This window comes from Thalassophryne amazonica, chromosome 5 (assembly GCF_902500255.1).
Source record: "Thalassophryne amazonica chromosome 5, fThaAma1.1, whole genome shotgun sequence".
NCBI lineage: Eukaryota > Metazoa > Chordata > Actinopteri > Batrachoidiformes > Batrachoididae > Thalassophryne > Thalassophryne amazonica.
In genome coordinates this window covers 65138268-65156497 of record NC_047107.1, presented here as the reverse complement: position 1 = coordinate 65156497, position 18230 = coordinate 65138268, and the positions used below count along the sequence as shown (strand labels likewise).

General features: G+C 44.7%; 1 protein-coding gene across 4 annotated transcripts in view; it reads right to left on the bottom strand.

The window, feature by feature from the left end:
* frmd3 (FERM domain containing 3) overlaps window positions 1-18230 on the bottom strand; it is a 246935-nt gene that overhangs the window by 127536 nt on the left and 101169 nt on the right. For all 4 annotated transcript variants that reach the window (XM_034170458.1, XM_034170459.1, XM_034170460.1 and 1 more), the window contains exons 3-4: window positions 14145-14187; window positions 8948-9026 (exon numbers count right to left, since the gene is read on the bottom strand). In XM_034170458.1, coding sequence (XP_034026349.1) covers window positions 8948-9026; window positions 14145-14187 — 122 coding nt within the window. The remainder of the gene's footprint in view (window positions 1-8947; window positions 9027-14144; window positions 14188-18230) is intronic.

Below are 18230 nucleotides of genomic sequence, written 5' to 3'. Positions count from 1 at the left end.
TAAACCAAAAGGCATGACTAGATATTCATAATGACCAGTGGGGGTGTTAAAAGCGGTCTTCCATTCATCACCCTGTCTGATTCGCACTAAATGATAGGCATTACGGAGATCAAGTTTGGTGAAGAGTTTGGCGCCCTCTAGCAGGTCGAACGTGGAGGCAATTAGGGGCAGAGGATAACGGTTCTTTACTGTGACGTCATTAAGCCCGCGATAGTCGATGCAGGGACGGAGTGATTTGTCCTTCTTTTCAACAAAAAAGAACCCCGCCCCCGCAGGAGACGACGATGGGCGGATCAACCCGGCATCCAAAGAGTCCCGGATGTAGCCATCCATAGCGACCCGTTCAGGACCAGTCAGAGAAAACAGTTTTCCCCGCGGGGGACTCATGCCCAGCAATAACTCAATGGCACAGTCGTATGCACGATGCGGTGGCAGCGACTTCGCCTTGACCTTGCTGAATACGTCGGCAATATCGTGGTACTCCGCGGGCACACCCGTCAACTCAGGATTAGGGACCTTGCCGTCCCTGATGGTCATAGCAAAACAGCGCCCGGTACATGCGGAACCCCAGGAAGTGATCTGCCCGTCGGACCAGTTTACGTATGGACAATGTTTACGTAACCAGGGATGCCCCAAAATGGCGGAGTGAGTCATTTCATCGAAGACATGAAAACTGATAGTTTCGGAATGAGTACCGGCTATGATTAATTGAACGGTCTCAGCGCGGTGGGTGATGTGACCCAATACGTGACCGTCCACGGCATGTATACCCAATGGTCGTGAAAGACGGTGAAGTTTGAGGTGCAAAGACCTAGCGAGGGAGGAGTGCATCAAATTAGCATCTGAACCGGAGTCCACAAAAATCGGAACAGAACATGACGTATGCTTGGATATTAACTTGGCAGTGACCATGTTACGGGGAGAGACGGAAAGAATGGAATGTTGACTCACCCGGCGTACCCGTTGTGACCGCACGGGGGCACCCCTGGCATGGCACTCCGTGACCACATGCCCCGCCTGACCACAATAGAAGCACAGGCCCTGATCTTTCCGCCGCTGCCGCTCCTCGATGGTCAATTGGGTTCGTCCCAGCTGCATCGGTTCATCAGCGGCAGCCGGGAGCGAGCTGGAGGAGGACGCCGAGGGCCCGACATGGAGAGCAGACTCAGCGTGCTGGGACGAGGCTCGCACGTCCCACCGGGGCCGATCCGCCAGCCGGCGATCGGTGCGGATGGCTAACGCGATTAGCTCGTCGAGTCGCTCCGGGAGGTCGATGGCGATCAGCTGGTCCTGGATCTGCGGAGACAGGCCTTGAAAGAACATGTCATGGAGTGCAGCCAGGTTCCATTCGCTCTTAGCCGCGAGGATGCGGAAGTTGATGGCGTAGTCGGCAACTCTTCTGTTACCCTGCCAGAGGCGCATCAGGGACCGGGATGCCTCACGGCCCGGTGACGTATGCTGGAACACCTGGCGGAGAGCGGTCTGGAATGCCTGGAGAGTACTACACGCCGGGGACTGTCTGCTCCACTCTGCCGAGGCCCATGCCGCGGCCCGGCTGGTAAGCTGAGTAATAATGAAGGCGATCTTCGCCCGGTCAGACGGAAACATGGCTGACATCAATTCAAAGTGCAGGTCACATTGTGTTAGGAAAGGTATGATGTCTCCGGATTCACCAGAGAAATGTTCAGGTCGAGATAGCTGATTGCAGACATCAGGAGCAGCAGTGGGTACCGGCGGGGCCGCACTCAGTCCCATCGGTGGCTGGTTGGTGGTTGCCGAGGCAGACGGTGTCTGTGGGGACAGAGAGGTTACAAGCTGGTTGATCTGAGAGCTGATAGAGGACATGAAGGCGTCCTGTCTTGTGGCCAGATCGGCTATATTGGTGCTTAAAGCAGTGAGGCGGTCTTCTTGTTGAGCCAGCTGGCGGCTGTGGAAGCGAACGGCCTGCTGGAATGGATCCGAGTCCGCTGTCTCCATTGTTGGCCTGATCGTTCTATCACAGATGTCAGACGAGGAAGGCAGGAGACAAATGCAGGACTCACTGGGACAGTTCTGGTTCAGAGAGGCTTTTACTGAGGTGCTTAGCAGGGTTCGGTACACAAACAGACAGTCCAAGAAGAGCAACCAAAACTGAAACATCAGGCAGAGGCGTAGACCAAAAATACAGGCAGGCAGTCAAAAAAACCAAGAGACAGCTTAACAAAACGTGGTTCTGAGCTTGAAGCACTGGCACAGGGCACAACGATCAGGCAACACCCGGTGCAACTAGTGGCGTCTAAATACTCCCGGAACAAGTGTAGAAAGACCCAGAACAGGGCGTGACCCACTCACCGAGCACCACCCCCACCAAGCACAGTGAAGGCAGACAAGAGACAAACAGACCCAAAAAAACCCAAACACAAACCACCCAGCCACAAAAGGGAACAAACAAAAACCCCAACATTAACATGATACATGACAGGCCGTACATTTTTCTTAATCATGTGACGTGGAGCTGAGTTTTAATTTGATCATCAAACGTTCCCTCAGGGATGTAGCTCTCTCCTGGACTAATGAGCATCCCTGTGACCGTTAATTACATTGCTTGATTGATTATCGTCATCCGATGACAGGTGATACTGTGTGTGTGTGTGCGTGTGTGTGTGTGAGAGTGAGTGAGTGAGAGAGAGAATTAGTAAGGTTACTGTATTTGGCTACAAATATGAACTCAGTTGCCAATTTATAAGGTACATGCAGTGAAACGTAATGTAGCCCTGCAGCAAATCTCCCTTCATAAAGAAGTGAAATTACACCCTCTTAAAAACCAGTATCACCAGCCACAACTGTTATAATGTTTGCTAATATGAGTCAGTGGTGGGACAAATGCGTTATCATAACTTGATTTCACTCAGATAACTCGTGTCAAGAAACTTTATTGCACACAGTTGCAGGAGCACACAGGTAGAGTTGGGCATGTGGGCTCTAACCCTAACCCTAACCTCATCACTCCCCACAAATTATTGCTTGCAATATTGGGGGATTGATGATTATAGTGAGGAAAATAAGTATTTGACACACTGTTGATTTTCCAAGTTTTCCCACCTACAAAGATTGGAGAGGTCTGTAATTTTTATCATAGGTACACTTCAGCTGTAAGAGACAGAATCTAAAAAAAAAATCAGAAAATCATCCTGTATGATTTTTAAATAATTAATTTGCATTTTATCGAATCAAATAAGTGTTTGATACATTAGAAAAACAGACCTTAATATTTGGTACAGAAACCTTTGTTTGCAATTACAGAGGTCAGACGTTTCCTGTAGTTCTTGGCCAAGTTTGCACACTGCAACAGGGATTTTGGTCCACTCCGCCATAAAGATCTTCTCCAGATCTTTCAGGTTTGGAGTTTCAGCTTCCTCCAAAGATTTTCTATTGAATTCAGGTCTGGAGACTGACCAGGCCACTCCAGGACCTTGAAATGCTTCTTACGGAGCCCCTCCTTAGTTGCCCTGGCTGTGTGTTTGGGGTCAATGTCATGCTGGAAGACCCAACCAAGACCCATTTTCAATGCTCTTACTGAGGGAAGGAGGTTGTTTGCCAAAATCTCGCAATACATGACCCCATTCATCCTCCCTTCAATACGGTGCAGTCGTCCTGTCCCCTTTGCAGAAGAGCACCCTCAGAGTATGATGTTTCCACCCCCATGCTTCACGGTTGGGATGCTTTTCTTGGGGTCGTTCTCATCCTCTAAACATGGTAAGTGGAGTTGATTCCACAAAGCTCTATTCTGGTCTCATCTGACCACATGGCCTTCTCGCATGCCTCCTCTGAACCATCCAGATGGTCACTGGTGAACTTCAAATGGGCCTGGACATGTGCTGGCATGAGCAGGGGGACCTTGCTGCCCTGCAGGATTTTAAACCATGACGGCATCATGTGTTACAAATGTAATCTTTGCGACTGTGATCCCAGCTCTCTCCAGGTCACTGACCAGGTCCTCCCATGTTGTTCTGGGCTTTCTCAGAATCATCCTTACCCCACGAGGCAAGATCTTGCATGGAGCCATAGACCGAGGGAGCTTGACAGTCATCTTGTGTTTCTTCCATTTTCTAATAATTACACCAGCCGTTGTTGTCTTCTCACCAAGCTGCTTGCCTGTTGTCCTGTAGTCCATCCCAGCCTTGTACAAGTCTACAGTTTTGTCCTGGTGTCCTTAGACAGCTCTTTGGTCTTTTATATGTATCTTTTACACAGGTAAAGAGTGCAGAACAGGAGGGCTTCTTAAAGAAAAACTAACAGTGTGCGAGAGCCAGAATTCTTGCTGGATGGTGAGTGATCAAATTTGCAATAAAATGCAAATTAATTGTTAAAAAAAATCATACAATGTGATTGTCTGAATTTTTTTAGATTCTGTCTCTCACAGTTGAAATGTACCTACAATAAAAATTACAGACATCTGCATTTTTTTGTAGGTGGGAAAACTTGCAAAATCGACAGTGGATCAACTACTTATTTGCCTCACTTTAAATATAGAAATGATCCCCCCAGTCAGAGCTTGCAGGTGGATGCTGGGATGGAGGCGGAGCTGACAGCAGGCAGTGATGTTGATGTAACAGTGGTGGCGTTCAAAGGCAGAGGGGAGACCTGGGAAATTATGCTGTCTATAGACCGCCCAATTTGCAAGAAGTGTTTGGGTAGATTATGAGGAGGGGAAGGCATGACAAGTGAACGTAGGGCAAGACAGCTCGAGTTGTCTCCCAGAACTAGCTCCCGGGTTCTTACTATTGAACATAGTTTTTTCAGTTTTTAAATGGGAATTTCTGAGTTTACAGAATTTTAAACTGTGCTTCCTCCTTCATGTTGTCTGCAAAATCTGATGGAATGAAGTCATTATAGCTGCCAATGGAATCACTGCCAAAATAAAAACTTTGTCAAGCAATAAAATTAGCTGTAATTTTGTGATATACCACAGAAATAAATGTATACACCGGTTTGTTTAATGCAGTGGTGTCCAACGTATTCCAGAAAGGGCCAAGAGGGTGCAGGTTTTCTTTGCAGCCGCTGACTCTAGCAGGTGATTTCAATGACGAATTCCTCCCATCTGCTCAAAGCGATGTTAATCAGTCTTTCTGGAACAATTTGGACACCACTGGTTTAATGGGACTAGATGCTGCAATCCCTGACGATTCAGCACAGTGCTTGTCTTGAATGAGTTTGGAAATGTCTTCTTGATAATGTTAACCACCTAGTGATGTCTCCACCAGTACAACCTATCATCTGGTAAGTGTGATGGAGGCCAACAGGAGTTGCTTTGCAACAGTATCCAGTAAACCTCACTCCCCAACAGCTAAAAAGACTCTCTGGTCGAGGGCCAGAACACAGGTTTTGGCCTTCTGGTTAGAGTGTCCACCTCCCACGCCATGCCAGAGATTGTGAGTATGTGTCCCGAGGGGAGAAGTTGGGAGGAATCAACAAACACAGAAGAGGGAGTAATAGCTGCTACATAAGCATTTATGCATGATTTCATTTAAGCATGTTTTAAATTCATCATTTTCTGCAAGTTACCAAACTGAGTTGGACTTCAAACATATTAAACTGAGAGTGTAACACTGCCTTCTGAGATGTTTGAGAACTTGTTTATTCAAGCAAATGGACCTGAAGTTAGTCCTTTCAAATGTTTAAAACAGGGGTCACCAACCCTGTTCATGGAGAGCCCCTGCCTTGCATGTTTTCCACGTCTACCTACTCAAGTCACACCTGATTTTGTTTAAAAGTGGTATTTTCCAGCTCTTGATTGGCTGAGCACACCTGATAGAGTTAAGTGCCTGAGATTGGAACAGGGAGAGTTAGAAAACATGCAGGGCAGGGGCCCTCCAAGAACAGGGTTGGTGACCCCTGGTTTAAAATATAAACACATAGCACGAATGAGGCCCAATCAGGCCCAATCAGGCCAAATCAGCCCGAATGGGCAAAAGTTGCAAAGTTCGAGTGCCATACAAATGCTATTCGAATACCCAGAATGTGTGGCAAAGCCACCACGAATGATTCGCGCACATTCGGAGTACAGCGGCTGGAGGATCCAGGTAGCCTGCACCCAGAACACAGTATGATACAGGAAGAAATACAAACATAAAAATGAAAAAAGAACACACCACGACACACCATAATGCAGGCAGAATGCAGCAGGAATATACAGAATGCACCCCTAATGCTGTACGTGCCACCCAAAGTCTGGGTGGACAGCGGTGGGTCGGGTGTCTCAGGATGAGCATTGTGCCCCGCTCGTCAGAAGACCTGCTGTGTCCCACATTATGTCAGTACATAGCTTGGATGTGCCCCCCCTCCTCGCTGCATGTGTGACATCTCATTTCCTCCTTCTCTCTCTGTCTCTCTCTCTCTCTCTCTGTCTTGAAATCAGCTGTTTACGGGGGCATTACACAGTGTTGACAGCTCTCTCCCTGCAAGATTCTGAATGACATCCAACTTATGTCGTGATTACATGTCAACCAGGGTTCCCTGATGAACACATAACTGTAGTGGATGTGATCGCATCTGATCATATCAATACGGACATCACATCAACAACGTGCACACCCACAGCCGTTACTACTGGTAAACCAGTCTGCGATGCATTGCAGACAGTCAACCCATGATCATGGGACTGTGATTCACATACATTCATCCATATAGTGGATTACAGACATAATGTGTAAAACAGATTCTGTTATCAAAGCTTCACACAGCGGCGAAACTCCCCCCCACATGCACTTTCGCCCTCTCTCTGTCACTCCCTCTCTCTCTCTTCAGTTTGTTTTTCATTTTACTCTGTTTTGTCACCCCCCTCTCTGTCTTTTCTCTTTGTTTCCTATTTTACACCTTTTTTTCACCCACTTTCCCTCATCCTCCAGGATATCAGCTGTCTGGCGGGGTTAGTGACACGCCTCTTTGTCCAGCCCAGCAAAGCAATCACATAAATGACCTCACGGCTTACACCTCTCCAGGCTGTGGGGCCAATGACCTGGCCACACTGTGGGACACGCATATGTCCTGGCTGTCAGTTAATGCTTCACATGACTGACACACTGTGTGGATGTTGCGATCACATAGATCTTTGCCGGGACAAGCAGTGAACAGTGTTCAGCACAGGCTGCTGCATGGTTGGTATTCACCCAGTGCTGTAATATGCATCTGGAGGCATTCCAAAGCTGACTTTTTATTTTTATTTCTGTTGTGGCAGCCTGGCCATGCAGTATGATGGTGTCATGATAGGTGTATTCCAGCTGTCACATCCCAGTCAGCTGTGTTGTGTGGCAGCACACTGGGCCTGTGACATGCAGCGCACCTCACGCACCTGTACGTCATGTTACAGCTGCGATGATCATAATGTCTCACATACATTATGTAACCCTTGAGAGGGGATGACAACGTATCTGTTATTTAGGTCCATCATTGACATAACAGCCTGTCCGGATGTGTGCGCTGCACTGGACAGTGATCGCACTGCATTTCCACTGCCGTTCCAGCTTTTGCCACCTCGACCATGGTGTCATGTCCCCTACATTCGGGCTGGCCATGCAAATGGGCCTGGCTGTTGTGAGTGCACTGCAACTGCTGTTGGAGGTCTTTGGATTGCATCTCGACTTTGGCCGATTGTGGGTCGAATAGCCATATGGCCATCATTCGCCCTCATTTGGCCTGAAGTGTGAAGACTGGCTCAGTCGGGATATTCCGGCAGGATTCAACATGGCCAAACATTTTGTACGGCCCCTCAACTGCAGTCCAAATGGTCTGACTTGTGTTTGACTTATTACGACTGCAGTCAGATAGTAGTATGGCTGCATCTTGACTGCCGTTTGATTGTATTTCCAATGCGAGTGTGACACGAATGTGGTGTGCATGTGCTGTGGCCGAATGAATATGCCAACTGCCATGAGACTGCTGTTGCAAGGCATTTCGAGTGCAGTTTGAATTTGCACAACTGTCGTCCGAATCGTTCATCCTGCGCCATTCAACCTCATTCCTCCTATGTGTGAAGGGCCTTAAAGGACTGAACAAGAAGAAGAACAGAGATAAATAGTTAGGGTTAGGGTTAAAGTGACAGACAAACAGAGATTTGGATGCTAATGAGCAAAAACACCATTAAAAATGAGGAGGACAAAGTAATGTAGAAATGTGGGATGAAAGAGAGTTGGGGTGTGTGAGCTGTGAGAGGAGGGAGGACAGACAGAAAGAAGGGCATACATGCCAAAGGCTAAAATAAGGAGAGATGGATGTAAAAATGGACAAGATCTGAAAGAGAAGAACAAGAGAGAGAAAGCCAGATGGGAAGTAGGAACATTGAGAACACATTTTAACATGGGATTCTGTAGGAACCTGCTACCTCTTAGAGCTAGCCTCAAACAGCCATTCAAAGAACTACAACATATTTTCTTCCTGGTAAGTCTCATTTTTGCAGTTGTTGCTTGATCCCACAGATCAGTCAACCACCTGCTGAACACTGCTACCTGCTGGACGTGTCCAGTGATTGTTGCAGGGAACAAAGTTATCAACAATGATATGCATGATAGACATTAGGAGAAGGTGTGATTCAAATTGCTTGTAAATTTAATATAGTTCCTCAGTTTCTTTCATTTCACACTTCTCAAGTGCAGGACCAATAGACTGAAAAACATTTTTGTCTCTCAGGTCATCAGACTGTACAACTCCTCACTCAGGGGGAGGAGGAGTAACAGGAAGACAGAGGACGGGAATGAGAGGAACAGTAGTAGCCAGTAAACCAGTAGCTAGCAGTATTTCTGGTATTTATATGTGTATTTATATTTTCTAATTGTTTTTTACTTTCACTTTTGATGCTCTGTGTGCTTCCAATTTCTGAAGCATAGCTCTAGTGAGTAATATATTTTTCCCCTCATTTTAGAAATTTTCACACTTTCTCCATTAATGATGTACAACTGTTTTAGAGTCTTACCTGGTAAGCTCCTCTTTGATTTTCATTGGCTCGTGGGGATAAAACTTGACCCGGAAGCACATAGTGTACGGCTGCTGAGCTGCACGAGAGAAACGAGAAAAAAACAAAAAACAAAAAAGGAGAACAACAGGGTGAGAGCAGCTGACAGACAGCAGCTATGGGGCCATTATTGCAGCAAAAGTATTTGCAAATGTGTATTTCAATCCACAAATGTCTAACCAGATTCACAAATGTGTAAAAATCTGTGCATGTGTAACCATGTGTCTGTGAAAATTGGGCCACTTGAGTGGATGTGTTCTTACGCGTGACTTTTGCTACATTTCTGCCACGTTTGATCTGTAAATGCATGCAGTGTATTTCGATCCACACATTTGTGGATCGAAATACACATTTGTAGATCTGGTTATAGACACACAGATTTTATTTACACATTTGTGGATCTTGTTCAGTGGTGGGCACCGCTAACCAAAAAGTTAGCTTCGATAACAGCTAATCAGCTAACTGAAAAGATGTCTTTTATAAAGCTAAACCGATAAACCACCCAAAAATTTATCGGAAGCTAACCGATAACTTTCAGTATTGCCTCCGATACACCTGCGACTACTAACAAGCTGATTTTGAGTTTTAACATCACAATCACTTGTGGTAGCATCAAAGGCAACCACAGACCCAAACAATGAGTCAGCACTTCTGCCTTTGTGCGCCCTAGCGACTGCTGGAAGCTCCTGCTTACTACATAGCTTGTAGCAGAGAAGCAGTTGAGAAAACGCTAAGCTAAACTAAGCGCAACACACAAACACAAACACAAGCCAGTATTCCTTAACAGAATACAGCCATGCCGCAGTGAGCCAGAGGCCTTGGAAAATAAAGCAGTTTTGACTTATGGTTTTGATTTAAAAATCATCAAATTAATCCAGATAGAATAACTCCATTAATGTCAATTCTGTCATTTGTACAAAGTTAACATATAACACATATCTTTTATCTTTTGAATAATACACTAAATTTGAAGTTTTGTAACAAACACAGCCAGATGCCAAAGGGATTATGGGTAAATGAGCCTCTAACATTGATTGGTTGATTCATTCATTCTATGTAAAAAACAGCATGTTAATGTGAGGTGTGTGTGTGTTGGTGTTTACATATAAATGTGCTTTTTTAAAATATGCCTTTTTTTATTTGTAAAAAAAAGAAGCCAAAAAGTCAAGTTGTGATTAGACAACCATCTGATATAACAGGAGTCAAAATAAATAGAACACTGCCATCTACTGGCGTCCAGACGCTCATAATGCCATGAACACTACTGGCCAGTAGATGGCAGTAGAGAATGTGAAAACTTGCCAAAACAAATATTCCAGATAATCCATATCTGTTACGTTTAAGGTGTGTGGAATTTAATAAACGCAAACTGAATTTCAGACATATATATATATATATATATATATATATATATATATATATGTATATTACTCGGACCAAAATTTATCAGAAGATAATTAGTCCGCTGTTGGTTTTCAAAGTTATGTGAAAAGCTAATCCGATAATGAAAACATTAGCTTCAATAATTAGCGGATTAGAGGAACTGTGCCCACCACTGATCTCGTTACGCATTTGTGGATCTGGTTACACATTTTGTGGATCGAAATATACATTTGCAAATACTTTTGCTACAATTATGGCCCCATAGCAGCCAAGGAACAACATTTGTGAAGGATTCTCATGTTTGTTTGTTACTGTTTTAAAGTGGTGGCCTAAAATAATGATATAACTACTGATTCTACAAATTCATGCTGATGATGACAAACACAGGAGAAGAAGATAGCAGACATCACGATGGGACAGGAAAGCTTCACAGATTGATTCTCTGCAGCATTATCCTCCCACCTTCTTCAAAATAAAATTCATTGCTTATTTGCAGACTTATGGGACGGCATGGTTTTATTTTTTTTTTTACTTTGTGCACGCACACATACAGATGTGAGTTGACGTAGATGCGCGTAAGATGATACGCACAAAGAGATCCTGCAGTAATCTCAGGATAAATTCTGCCACAGGGAAAAAGGATGTGTCAGTACCACTCAGATCCACTCTCCCGCCATCCCTCTGTTATCCTCTCATCTCTCCTTCTCTGATCTCTTCTTTTCTTCTTTTTCATCTATGATCTAATTTCTTTCTTTAGCTCCGCAATCTATCACATCCCCCTTCTCTCTCCCAGATGAATTTCCCTCTTTATCACTTTTCCTCTCCTCTCTCTCTCTCCATCTCTCATTCTAATTCCCTGTCTCCAGCTCATCCTCAGCCCAATGTTGTCCTCTTGAGCATGTTACGATGAAACAGAATGTCCCCCTAATAGCATCTATATTAATTTATAGTGAGACCAAACAAAGGCCACGGTCATTAGAGAGACAGGAAGAATAGAAAGGAGGGCAAATAAAAGAAAGCAGAGTACACAGTAGAAATGAGTGGACCACTGTATATCATGTAAAGATAAAACAGTTCAAAATGTGTAAATGCTCAGTAATTACATGATGTCAAAATTGACAAGTACCCATTATTAATACAACACATCAAAATAATCACTTTTACACTCAGTTTTTATTTAGAGAAGTCAGTGAAATGACGCATGACATATTTCTAAGTCACTGAGTACTTGCTAGACTTCATTTATACTAGAAACTACTACTACTACTACTACACTACTACTACATCCAATTTTTATTTGTCATCTGCTGCAGGTGTCCCAGGTTCTGGGGTAGGCAGCAGGCGGCTATGTCTCACACCAGCTCTCCAGGCATCTCTGTCCAGCGGGTCAGTACTGGCCAGGTTGCAGTCTTTGATGTCAGTCCTCACACAATCAGCCCATGTCTTCCGAGGTCTGCCACGCCCTTGGCAACCCAGAATCTCCATATCCATGACAGAGTTGATGCACGATGATGCCCGTTTCACATGCCCATACCATCTTAGCCGCCGGGTACATAGTGCTGCAGAAACCTCCTCAACCCCCGTCTTTGCATGGAGCGCAGAAGAGGAGACATCATCCTGTGGTTTTACGCTGTAGATCCATCGTATCATGGATCTGTCATTGTGGCGGAGCCGCTGAAGGTCTGCAGCAGTTGGTGCCCAGGTTTCGCTACCATGCAGCAAAGCAGAGCAAACACAAGTTGAGAATATCTTCCCTCGGGTCTTTAGCAAGATGTGTTTGGACGTAAGAATAGGGAGGAGTTTCTTGAACTTTCGGCATGCTGTAGTGCATCTGGCGATGATGACGAGCTTGCAACCTCCTCCGGCACATAGCATATCACCAAGATAGCAGAAGCTGGGTTCCAGATCAAGCATGGTCCCATCCACATCGACCTGGATAACTGTCTCCCATCAATTGGGTGAGCTTCATTGATGGGAGAGAAGGCAATCCGAATTCATAAGCCAAGGATTCGTAAAACAAGGACCTATACTGTACCTTTAGCCCAAAAAGTGTTTGACCTTTGGCCATTTCTGTCCTAAATTGAGTTCAGACTGTCTACATTATAGGAAAACAAACAAACAAACAAAAAAGAAACTGGTTTTTCATTGAATTAAACACGATTGCATGTTTTCATCTCCCCTGTGGTGTCTGCGAAAAACAAACCTCAATGTGTGACATGGTCATTGCATCTGTTGCACCCTTTGTAGCCTGTGGAAATGGGAGCGTACTTAAATGTTCTGCAGATATGCAGTCCTGATCAGAATTATTGGCACACCTGTGTTTTAAGTACAGAACATAAAATATGTTCACAAATAAATGTAAATGAACCAAGTTTGTATAAAATCAATCTTTCCATCCATTATCTATACCGTCTTACTCCAATTAAGGGTCACGCGGGGGGGCTAGGGGCTATATATAGCCAGACAAACACATTCACACTTGCATGCACACCTACGATCAATTTAAAGTTTCCAATTCACCTAACCTGCATATCTTAGGATGTGGAGAACACGGAGGGAACGCATACAAACACGGTGAGAACATGCAAACTTCCCAAAGAAAAGCACAGGTGGGAATCGATCCCATGACCTTCTTGCTGTGAGGCAACAGTACAAACTACTGAGCCTATAAAATTAATATTTAACATAATTTCAAAACTTACTGATCAACAAAATGTTTCTGTATATACTGAAATAAAATGTATGTTTGACACAAGTACAAGCTCCATTTGATGGACAGGTCAGTTCTGAGAAATTTCTCTTGTGCTGTGTGTCATATCACTTACACCACGGAACCACTTTGGATCCTAGATGGTAACCAACCAGGTAGACCAACGTCCATCACCACCTCCCAAAAGCAGACATCAGTCTGAGATAGCAAGGTGAAATGTGGGTGAAATGTGGGTGTCCTGGCCTTCTACAGCTGCAAGCTGAATCATGCCATATGGCCAGAATGTCAAAGCTGATGACTGAAGATGCATCTGAGTCTCAATATGTAAGCTGTTATTTGAAACCAGCAATTCTGGTGGTACTCAAGGATCCCCAGAAGACAACTAATACCAAAAACATCCAGTTATCACCGTAGGTCAATGGTTAGTATCAAAGTCTTTCAACCATACACTCAGACAGGACCAGGACCCTACAGACTTGGACCTTCCTTGTCTTGCAAAGGCGTCAGGATAGCCAGACACCTTTGTCTGGGGATTTCATGTCCCCGTAAACTCCTTCCAGGTGTCTGTCAATCTGAAAGGCCGAAGACCCAAAGACATGAATACAGTAGTGGTATTTGGCACGAGCAAACCAGGCAAAAAATACATAAATAAATGAATAAAAATAAATCACCTGCGCTGCAAAGTGGTTTTCATGTCACTGTGTGGGGAATTGGCAAATTGGCACCCCCTGCAGCTGCAGGCACCCCCGCTTGCTAAGAAGGTGCACAGAAGCAGTGGGGGGGGGGTAGTGTCCCTTTATATAGAGAAGTGACAAGAAGTGACAAAAAGGGTCATGTGACTCAGGATGTCATCTTGGGGACAAATTTGTGTTTGCCGTTATCTGTGTGTATGATCAGTTTATTTATTTATTTATTCTCTGAAAATGCCGGGTTGTTGAGCATTTGGACGTACAAATAGACATAACAAGGAGTTCAAGAAGAACGGATTCCCACACCTCCTTTGTCACTACTCAAGTTGGTGAAAAATAGTGAATGCACATGCATAAAAGATGCAAAGAAACTTACCCTTCATCTGCCTCACTACAGGCTTATTTGGTTCCAGCCAGTGCTAAAAAAAAAGCAAGAGATAATAAATAAGACTGTTGCATTTTAAACTAGTTCAAACTGCTTTTCAAAACTAAAGATCACTTTTACTTAACAAATAATTCGTACACTTCTTAAATTCTCTAATGTGAGGCAACACAGCTGCATTTCAGTCAGCCAACTCGTAGTGCAGCATGGGAGAGCAGATAATGCTCCTCATCGCGACTCCCCGCAGAGTACACTTAAGCTTGCACAGAGGGAGCTCTCTCTGGGAGGAACGATAATAATTTCTTCTCCCTAAATAACACAAGCCGAGCCTATAGGTGGATACTGGGCTGGAGGTGTGGCACAATGGATGCTAAACAAACAGCATCAATGGTGAAAGCAACATGCACAGATGTGACTCTTGTGGTACTTCTGGGTGGCTGACTTATCTCATGCAAAACAGCACTGCTGTGCACCACAAGATACTTGAACTTTACTTTGAATATGTGAAAAGCTTTAGCTCACATTCTCTTTACACACACACACACACACACACACACTCATATATATACCATATTTTCCGGACTATAAGTCGCACTTTTTTTTACATGTTTTGGCCGGGGGTGCGACCTATACTCCGGTGCGACTTATAAATGAAAAATATACCGGTAGGATCTCAATTAATTTACTGTAACAAAACAATTTTACGTGACAGAGTCGATCTATGTTTTAAAATGGCCACCGGAAAAGGAAATGCAATGCATCATGGGCACTGTAGTATGACGGCCATCCTATAGTTCACGCTGGTCGCGATAACCAATCAGAGAACAGAACTTTGGATGCGTATTCCTCACCTCACCCACAGCGTGTGAAGCTGACGAACACGGTGCTTGCTGTTATTCCGGCATGGCGAACAGAACAGCTTCAACCCTTGGATATCAATGTGAGCAGAGTGTTTAAGTTGACGCTGAGAGCTGCGTGGGAGCATTGGGTGAGCGACGGCGGAGGATTAGCGTGTGCACTTGGAAGGAGCTGGCGTCGATGATTGTGAAAAGCGTTTGAAGCAGACGAACATGGTGTTTATTCCGGGACGGCTAACAAGACAGCTTCAACCCTTGGATATCAGTGTGAGCAGAGTTGACGCTGAGAGCTGCATGGGAGCACTGAGCGACGGCGGAGGATTAGCGTCTGCACTTGGAAGGAGCTGGATCGACACCGCTGGGCGGTCATGAGCTGTGCAGGTAGGTGCTGCATGGTTCGGCTCGCAATGTGGTCCGCAAAATACAAACATCCGTAGGTAAAATGCAGCTCACGAGAGGGCACTCGAGGCTTGTGTGACTGTTCCTGCGACTTCTGACTACCATAGAAAAATAAAAATTTTAACGTTACTGATAACATAACAAGACAACGGAGAAGGCCCGAAAAAATGCCACCAAAAAGAAAATCATACTCTGCAGATTACAAGTTGCGACTGGTGAAATATGCATCCGAAAACGGTAGCCGTCACAATATTATCATCTGAACTTTTCATGTTAACATACCTGTATGTCCATGGGACTTATAGTCCAGGGGACTTTATTTATGGTTTATTTTTCTTTATAATGGATAAAGTGGCTGGTGCGACTTATACTCCGGTGCGACTTATTTATGGTTTATTTTTCTTTATAATGGATAAAGTGGCTGGTGCGACTTATACTCCGGTGCGACTTATAGTCCGGAAAATACGGTACACGGTGCAGCTGGAAAGTATTCACAGCGCTTCACTTTTTCCACATTTTGTTATGTTACAGCCTTATTCCAAAATGGATGAAATTCTTTTTTTTCCTCAAAATTCAATACACAATACCCCATAATGACAATGTGAAAAAAGGTTGTTTTTTTTTTTAGATCTGTGTGAATTTATTAAAAATAAAAAACTAAGGAATCATATGGGGTAAATTCAGCTGATTGGACATGATTTGGAAAGGCACACACCTGTCAACATATAAGGTCCCATAGTTGACAGTGCATGTCAGAGCACAAACCAAGCATGAAGTCAAAGGAATTGTCTGGAGACCTCTGACACAGAGACAGGATTGTCTTGAGGCACAAATCTGGGGAAGGGTACAGAAACATTTCTGCTGCTTTGAAGGTCCCAATGAGCACAGTGGCCTCAGTCATCCAGAAATGGAAGAAGTCTGGTTCTACCAAAAGAGGTTATACGAGGTCTGTGAGAAAACTATCCGACCTTTTTATTTTTTTCAAAAACTATATGGATTTGAATCATGTGCACTTGCATCAGACAAGCTTGAACCTTCGTGCGCATGCGTGAGTTTTTTCACGCCTGTCGGTTGCGTCATTCACCTGTGGGCAGGCTTTGAGTGAGCACTGGTCCACCCCCCCTCGTCGGATTTTTATTGTTTAGGAATGGCGGAGCGACTGCCGCTTTGTTCCATGAAAATGTTTTTCAGAAACTCTGCCAGACAGCCAGATGGAAACCATTTGGAAGATTCAGATGGCTTTCAGTGAAGATTCTATCGGTATCACACGGATTAAGGACCATTAAAACTGGATTAAAAATGGCCCACAGCGGCGGAGGGCGCACTGCGCCCCGAGCAGCCATCGACAGACTGGAATGAGCAGATCACTTCCAAATTTAAGGCTCTGTTGATGCAGGACGTCGCGTGACGAGCAGAGAAGTTTCAGAAGAGGTCAGGATCAGCACTTTATCGGCACATTCCACTGTTAAAGGAGATTTTGTAATGAAAGACATGCGGACGGATTCGCACGTCGGGATGCAGCCGCTCATGGCGCAGGACAAACAACACCTCTGTGTTGGAAACCATTCGTAAGATTCAGACGGCTTTCGGTGGCTTTTCAGTCGAGTGAGTATTCGAGAAATTGTTTAACAGCTGGGCATGTTCCAACTTGTCCTGTGAGACTTCCAACACAGAGGTGTTGTTTGTCCCGTGCCATGAGCGGCTGCATCTCGACGCGCGAATCCGTCTGCACGTCTTTCATTACAAAATCTTCCTTTAAAAGTGGAATGTGCCGATAAAGTGCTGATCCCGACCTCTTCTGAAACTTCTCTGCTAGTCACACGACGTCCTGCATCAACAGAGCCTTAAATTTGAAAGTGATCTGCTCGTTCCAGCCTGTTGATGGCTGCTCGGGGCGCGGTGCGCCCTCCGCCGCCGTGGGCCGTTTTTAATCCAGTTTTAATGGTCCTTAATCCGTGTGATACCGATAGAATCTTCACCGAAAGCCATCTGAATCTTCCAAATGGTTTCCATCTGGCTGTCTGGCAGAGTTTCTGAAAAAATTTTCATGGAACAAAGCGGCAGTCGCTCCGCCATTCCTAAACAATAAAAATCTGACGAGGGGGGTGGACCAGTGCTCACTCAAAGCTTGCCCACAGGCGAATGACGCAACCGACAGGTGTGAAAAAACTCACGCATGCGCACGAAGGTTCAAGCTTGTCTGATGCAAGCGCACATGATTCAAATCCATATAGTTTTTGAAAATAAAAAGGTCGGATAGTTTTCTCACAGACCTCGTATATGAGAACTAGAGTCCTCACTCCCAATGCTGCCTACCAAGCGTGAATGTCCTTTCATGGACAGCGACATGACACCTTCTAACCGGGCAAAATATTGACAAAGTGGCCGGATGTTAATGCATTTTCAATGGGGAAATGCCAGGGAACACACTCAGAAAAACGCTCACAAAATTTGTCTTAAAATACCGTTCTGACATGGATAACAAGCCAGTAAAATTAATTTACATTAAATTATGTAAGGAAAGTATGAAACTTACCCTGACACTCACACATTCCCAAATATTAGTGTTGAAAGTTACATGGATCTAATCTGTTCCAGCTGTGCTGCTGAACTGAGCTGCTGCTGCTGTGTTCAGCGGAGCGCGGCTCCAAGAACCATTAAAATACATTTATTTATATACGAGGTCTGTCAATAAAGTATAGGTCCTTTTTATTTTTTTCAAAAACTATATGGATTTCATTCATATGTTTTTACGTCAGACATGCTTGAACCCTCGTGTGCATGCGTGAGTTTTTCCACGCCTGTCGGTGACGTCATTCGCCTG